Source organism: Brienomyrus brachyistius, chromosome 18 (assembly GCF_023856365.1).
Source record: "Brienomyrus brachyistius isolate T26 chromosome 18, BBRACH_0.4, whole genome shotgun sequence".
In the NCBI taxonomy this organism is placed as follows: domain Eukaryota; kingdom Metazoa; phylum Chordata; class Actinopteri; order Osteoglossiformes; family Mormyridae; genus Brienomyrus; species Brienomyrus brachyistius.
The window spans coordinates 14,025,019-14,032,574 of NC_064550.1; the positions used below are offsets into that span (position 1 = coordinate 14,025,019).

At 46.0% G+C, this 7,556-nt stretch overlaps 1 protein-coding gene across 1 annotated transcript; it reads left to right on the forward strand.

Moving 5' to 3' along the window:
- The first annotated feature begins 106 nt into the window (after positions 1 to 106).
- On the forward strand, positions 107 to 7,189 carry LOC125713470 (golgin subfamily A member 6-like protein 22). The gene is made up of 5 exons (XM_048984635.1): positions 107 to 692; positions 3,383 to 3,828; positions 4,300 to 4,438; positions 5,070 to 6,274; positions 6,643 to 7,189. Exons 1-4 carry the CDS (start codon positions 288 to 290, stop codon positions 6,237 to 6,239), a joined length of 2,160 nt encoding a protein of 719 aa, XP_048840592.1. The 5' UTR covers positions 107 to 287; the 3' UTR covers positions 6,240 to 6,274; positions 6,643 to 7,189.
- Positions 7,190 to 7,556: the final 367 nt, after the last annotated feature.

Below are 7,556 nucleotides of genomic sequence, written 5' to 3' on the forward strand. Positions count from 1 at the left end.
TTTTAATCATTATGATAATGTTGCACGGGAGGTTTAATGAAAAGCAATGCGAGAAGCATCTCTCAGTTTCGCGTGGCTGCCTCCGAGTGGAGACCTGTGTTTTTGACTCATTTCGGCGGATCTAAATGGCTCTTTATGGGTAGAGCCCGTCACACGTGTGACCTCTCCGTTAGTCAGGGCTCCTTATAGCGGGATATTATTACCATCACGCCCCCTTCCTTTTCCGTCTGCCGGTCCAGCCTCCTGCGCTCCTCGTCGGGCTCCTCTTCCACACCTCCTAATGTCCTATGAATGAACGTCCGTCACACTTTTGTTTTGAGCGCCTCCATCAAGAAATAAGTCACCCGGGTTATTTTTTTTTTTTTACTGACGTCCGCGCTGATCAGTCAAACTTCCGAAGTGTACTTGGGGAGAAAATGACGGCCAAGCACCGGAAAGGGAGAGGTAACAACAAACAGGAGGAGAACTCCTTCAAGCACGAAGCCCCGGAGCGCGACCCCCGGCGTGGAGGCGCTCCTGCGATTCTGTCCGTCCTGCTCCTCACAGTCCTGATCGGGGGGGCGATCGTGGCGTGGTTCTGCCTCCAGCAGCATCAGACTTCTGCCAACCTGGCTGACACCTTAGTGGGCATGCAGATGAAGATGGTGAAGCTCCAGGCGCTACAGGAGGAGGTGCGGATGACCGCCGACAAGGTAAACATCTCTTCCTCGGCTCCAAACGCAGAGATCCAAACCCAAGTATGACAGGTCCGAACGGCTACTATTTAAGGCAGATCAGCCCCTCGGAATTAACCTGATGGTATTTTTACTTGCCTGAACTTGGCTGCCTCGCATTGCAGGATGTGTAGGATCTAGGGCATAGGCGCCTGCATCGATGAGGCTCTCATGATGAAGTGGGACAGGTCCCACAGCTCCTGAAGCTCATGAAGCGCGCTGCTTCCTCTCCGTTCCACTCGGTCCCTCTCTTTAAATATACGCCACCAAAAACAGCCGCCTTTAGCAGACCCCACACCGGGGAAGGCGAAGGAACTGAAAGCGAGCCAGGTGCCCCCATGGCCTTTCCCGCCGGGAAGTTTCTCAACTCCGTGCAAAGTAGAGCAGTGCTGATTATATTGCTAAACAAATGGTCAACCAAATTTGGCACCGTTTTAAATTATAAAATAGCTTTTGGGCAGAAACTAATGCAACTAAAGCAGTGTGTTCGGTGCAAGTTTACAGGTTTAGTAGTACAGTGAGAGGTATCCAGACCCCCTGAAGCCCAGTTTTAAAACTAGTAGTCCTGGTTAAAAATAGACTCTGATGCATTTGCAATCGACACCTGGAGTGAATCCGCACAGTTGTCGCCAGCAAATGCTATAAATGTCTTCAATGAGTCGCCCTCATACTTACAGCTGGGATTATTAAAATATACTAAGGACAGCCAGCAAAGCTATACAATGCAAAAGTGCCAGGGTAAAACTTATGAATAATAAAAAGTCTAGACTGATCTTTTAAAAACCCGCTACCCTATTAAAGTCAAAATTAATTAGTTACATGCCGGCATGCAGAATCGTGGATATATCTATTCTAATCATATAGAATAAATTTGCTTAACATGATGTTACGTTATCAATATCACTTCAATAAAAGTATTAAAAACGAGGAAATTAAACATTTTAAATAAAAAAAAAACTGGAAAATATGTTATGTGTATATAAGTATATGTATATACGTATGATCAATACTTTGGCTAGAATTCTTTCCTTAGTCTATCAAGTACATCAATAAAAAATTAATTGTATTAAATCCAGTGGGTAAATCTTTTGCATGAGGCAGCACGGTGCGTGAAGTGCAGACAAAAATACATAGTATGAAACAATGACAAATTGCAAAGACAATTTGTGCCAGGGAGCCACCCCCTCCCCCAACGCCCACCCCCCGTCGAGCACCGGCATCTTGAAAAGCGTCTCTGCACGGATTTGCTAGTGGAGAGAAGCAGGCATGATACCCAGTAGTTCTTTCTTGCATAGCTTCAGCAGTAGTTGATTATACAGTTAGCGTGATATTCTTGGCTTTTCCGTGCCCTGGCTGGGTAAACAGACCGCAAATGTATTGGGTGGCTTGTCCAGCTGTAGGGAAAGATCCAGTCTGACGGAAAACCCGCGAGCTTGACTCTTTATCATTTTTTTATGGTGTGGTTCGGGTTTCCTTTTCCCCGCACAGCTTTAATGCATCGTAGGTTTGAAGAGGTTCTGATTGTCCGGAGAACTGGACTCTATTGGACTTTATGCTCCAGGTCTACAAGGATTACTTATAACAAATAAGAAAATCATAATGAAAGGAATTGTCGTGATAAAAGTAAAAAGTCATGTTGCAGTTATTTATCATATATGTACTGTACTTAGATAGATAGATAGATAGATAGATAGATAGATAGATAGATAGATAGATAGATAGATAGATAGATAGATAGATAGATAGATTAGATTAGATTGATTCATGCATACATGCATATATACATGAGCTTAAATTATGAGGGGGTGGGAGTTGTAACCCCCGATAATGAAAACCAGCCAATACAACCCCCAGACCCCATTAATTGGACCCCCATTAACCCCCCCCCCCCCCAAGTGTTCAAACCAAAGGTGTGACCTTGCAGAATACAGGCATACACATACATACATGCGTACACTGTACATAGATTACATAGATACATACATGCACACATACTCTATTAATGCCGGAAGAAATGCAAGAATCCGGCAGCGTTTCGGCTCGTACGAACAGCGCCGTCGCACCAAACGTCTCCGCATGTCTTTGCCGCTGGTCCCCCTGCTGTGCCGTGTTCTGATAATCACACGCACAAGTCAAGCAGAACTAAAATTTATTGGCGCTATTAAGCTAATTACCCTTGAGGTTAACCGCGCGCGTGACGTATAACCCAGGGTCGCTTCGAGCGCCCCCTATCTGAGCTGGAGCAGCGTGTAACAGACTGTCCCCTTCGTTCCGGACTGTTCTCCCGGTCCTTTAGGTAGCGCGGACTGCTCGGCATATGTTATAAACAAACAGCACATGTTTGCAAAGCCCTATCCTGCTAAATTACATATTCTTATCACCACACAATTAAAAGTGGGCGATATTTCAATATCCCGTTGAAATTTGTCTGATCGTTTTACAAACTTAAGTGGAGATAAATTTCACCTACAACCAGTTTCCGTAAAATTGAAAAACAATTGTAATTTATACGTTATAAATATTCTGTGATGTTTAGATCGACCTAATTTATAATAGCATCTATCTGTATATCTGTGTATCTGTATATCTGTCTGTCTGTCTACATCCATCCAATCATCCATCATCCAATGCTATCCTATCCTATCTAATCTGCCTTCTTTCTCTACCAGCTCCTTACTCTAGATGGACTTGAAAACCGAATCCAGGCACTGGAGGAAGTTTGTTCACAGGTCCAGAAGAAGTTGGGACCGGCAGTGACCTCTGACCTCCCCAGCCAGGTTCTCGCCCTCCGTGCCGAGGTGACGCAGCTGGTGGAGTGGCGACAGGAAGCGGCGACCCCGGAGCAGCTGAAGGAGGTACGGAGGACTCTGGAGGCGAGGACAGAGGAACTGGAGAGCATGAGGAGCGAACTGGAAGCTCTGAAGGCTTTGCACGCGGAGCTGGTCGAAGGAGATCCAGCCGGGTGGAGATTCGGGCGGAAGGAGCACGCCAAGGGCTCTGAAGATCTGACCTCCCTGCTGGAGCTTCACACGGTGGAGGTCACCAATCTCAGGAGGCTGCTGGCCCGGCACAAAGCCCAGCTTGATGCCGCCACACGGGACATCAACGATGTGAGGTGCGTGAAGATGTAGATGGAGGGAGGCGTCCTTCACCCGCTAACGACTGCCGGTTTTCCGTAAATATAAACACACTTAAAATTACACTGGAGTTTTACAGCTGAAAGGACAACCAGTATGATGATGAGTTAATGAAAGATATAGTCAGAAGGTCCTTCAAGTCCCAGATGGAGGTTGGACTGAAATGAATGATTTGCATTAGATGCATCAATGCAGAAATAATATAACATGCTTTCATTAAAAAATGTGGTGATTTATTTATATCACATCCCATCCATCCATCCATCCATCCATCCATCCATCCATCCATCCATCCATCCATCTGTCCTTTGGTCAGTTTCCTAAACGCTCATCCTGGTCAGCTGTGCATGTGTCCTTTAAACGCTTTAATGATGTTTCTGTGGTTTCCTGCTTGGACGTTGGTCCATCCTTGGCTGCTCGCTCACACTGGGCTGTGCTTTGGGTGTCAGAGAGCTGCTGGGGGACAAACCACAGTCCCAAACCAAGGCCTTGCAGGATCAGCATGACCTGCAGAGCGAGAAGCAGGGCACTGCCACCCAGGACCTCCAGGCGGCGGCCCAGGCCCAAGTGGAGACCAATCAGAACCAGGTAATGAATATACACTAAGCGGTACGGCGCACTAAGCGGTACGGCGCACTAAGCGGTACGGCGCACTAAGCGGTACGGCGCACTAAGCGGTACGGCGCACTAAGCGGTACGGCGCACTAAGCGGTACGGCGCACTAAGCGGTACGGGACTAGACTCTTTATTTACCTTGCGCACCTCAGGACATTGGAATTCATGAGAATTCCTACCACCACCCAGTCAGTAACATATACAGTCATGTGAAAAAATTAGGGCACCCCATTAAATATTTAGTTCTGCAGAGGTAAGTATTTATGGGATTAATATGACAAAAAAATAGAAGAAATGGCTAAACCATAAAAATATGTCAAAATAAATTATAACCCATAAAATAAATATTAAAATAAATAACAGAAATGGCTGAAATGGAGTCCAGTAAAGGGTATTGTGCATTTTTGAGGTTGGAGTATTATCATTCTGTATTGATTGTCAGATAATCGACAGCAATAGATTTTCACTATGAATGACATACAGTAGGAAGGTGAATGGAGGTAACTGACATAGAGATCATGTGATTGTCTTGCTTAGGTAGCAGGTCATGTGACATGTGCAAATGCTGTTGTGCTGGTCTCACAGTGCTGCTTCTGGGTTCTAGATGGGTGAGCTGGATGTGGCTGTCGTAGAGGATTTCCCTTCTGAGGAGTCAGTGGTCTTGATGCCTGAGGAAGAACAGTCCGATCAGCTAGTGAAGGAGGAAGAGGAAATGGCACACATAGAGTTTGCCCCTGAGGAAGAAGGTCCACCAGGAAAACTGGAGGCACAGGGGCAAGAAGTCGTTATGACAAAGGAGAAAGAGCTAGGGGTTATGGAGGAGCAGGAGATGGACGTGAAAGAGGAGCAAGAACTAGGGGACACCAAGCAGGAGGAGGAGGTGACAGAGGAGGAGGAGCTGGGGGACACCAAGGAGGAGGAAGAGGTGACAGAAGAGGAGGAGCTTGCAAACAGTGAGGCAGAGGAAGAGCTTGGAGACACTGAGGGGGATGAAGAGCCGGAGGACACTAAAGAGGAAGAGGTGACAGATGAGGTGGAATTTGGAGACCGTGAAGAGGAGGAAGAGCTCGGGGACATGGAGGAGGAGGAAGAAGAGAAGGAGGTGATGGAGGGCAAGCTGAAAGACATGGAGGAGGATGAGCTTGGGCACTTTGAAGAGGAGGGAGAGGAGGAGGTGATGGAGGAAGAAGAGCTAGAGGACATTGAGGAGGAAGAAGAGCTGGAGGATACTGAGGAGGAGGAAGAGCAGCTAAGGAATATAGAGGAGGACAAGGAAGTGACAGAGGAGGAAAAGTTGGAAGACAGAGAGGAGGAACTTGGGCATTTTCAAGAGGAGGATGAGGATGAAGTGATGGAGGAGGAAGAGGAGCTAGAGGACACTGAGGAGGAAGAAGAACTGGAAGACACTGAGGAGGAGGATGAAGAGCTTGGGAATACCAAGGAGGACAAGGAGGTGACAGAGGAGGAAGAACCTAAGCCTGCTGACAAACAGGTAAAGAGGAAAGAGGAGATGATAGAAGAACAAGCAGCGGGTGAAATGAGAGTGGTGAAGAAGGAAGAGGAGGAGGAACAGGATGACACACAGGAGGAAGAGCTGGGGGAGGAAGAGAAAACCACAGAAGAACTAGAACTGGAGGAGCGCAAGGTCCACGAGGAGGAGATCATGGAGGAGCGGGTAACTCCAGTTGGGGAGGAGGAGCAAGAAGCCCCTGAATCAGGCACTAAAGAGGAGAAGCAGAAGAAGATGGCAGCGCAGGAAAAGAAAGAGCAATAGGGAGGAGGATACAGCGCAAATGAACAAGAATCTAGGTATTCGCCTGGGTTTGCAGATGTGCAATTAGTCTGCCCTGGCGTCTGTAGGGCAGGGTTTACTTTGAGGAAGATCAGGCTTGCATGCATGTACTGATAACTGCAGTATCTTTACTTCTTGTATTATTATACAGCTGAACAGGAGTTGATTGAAATTATTTAACTGAGAAAGTTAATGGATTCTCCTCGATTAACAAAGAGATCATGCAAAATACTGCTTTTCACATTCTGTCCTGATGTTTTAAACCTCAGCAATATGTCTGATTCCCAGGAATCAATTACAGGGCATCATCTTCACACTGAAACGGAGCAATTTTACTTATGATTAGTAAATCTGAGGCAAACTTGGCTATTCTCTTCTCTTTCAGAGAATCAGAAGCTGTTAAAAAGCGTTAGTCTTCCAAAGACATCACCTGCCCCTCGCTCGCTGGAGACGATGGATATGAAGCAGCCATTTGCACTGCATGGGACAGCTGTTGCGCTTTGCAACTTTGAACTTCAATCAACTGTGTGAATGGAGCATAGGGGTCTGAAAGGGTTCAAATCAGGGTTTCGTGCATCAACGACAGCCCTGAAAGCCTTAATCCTTTGTGAGAAACCGGAACATTCTTCCACAGTGAACAGTCATGATTATTTCCACTGAATGTGTCTGAGTAGGACAGTACTCATTTCCACCACTGGAGGGCAGTGTAAAGGCACGAATGTTGCATGTGTTAATTAGAACACAAGCTTTCTTGTGATAACCGGATGACAGTCTATTTTTGACTGTAGGAGAGGTTATGGAGAAACGCATTTCTGTGTAAATAATGTACTAATGTACTACAAAACACTCATGAAAAGCGCCTTGGGGCGACTCCATTGTGAAAGGCGCTATATAAAAATAAATTGAAATGAACTGAATTTGCCCAAACTCAACATGACACTGATCTAAAGGTGCTTCTGGTCAAAGGAGTAAAAACTGTGAAGTGTAACTTATTGTTTGGTCTACAAATGAACATGGATACTGTTTCATCTCCTTTCTTTTCTTTCTTGTGGTCACTCTGTAGTCAAACTACACTGTGTTCTGCAAGATGGGGTTGTGACCTAAGACAGAGGGCATCTCTGACCTGAGTGCTTTAGGGAATAAATTCAGGTTCTTCCTTTTTGCATATATGCTATTTATATTTATTTAGCAGACAGCAAAGTGACATGCAAGTTTGTTGGGAGTAGTTTGGGTTAAGCGTCATGCTGAATAGCCCAATCATGATATGATCACTCTATCAGCTGTAGCACTTGAACTCAC

Coding starts and splice junctions, on each gene's coding strand:
- LOC125713470 (XM_048984635.1), top strand. CDS start 288: ATGAATGAACGTCCGTCACACTTTTGTTTTGAGCGCCTCCATCAAGAA. Junction 693..3,382: donor TGCGGATGACCGCCGACAAG/GTAAACATCTCT, acceptor TTTCTCTACCAG/CTCCTTACTCTAGATGGACT. Junction 4,439..5,069: donor TGGAGACCAATCAGAACCAG/GTAATGAATATA, acceptor TCTGGGTTCTAG/ATGGGTGAGCTGGATGTGGC.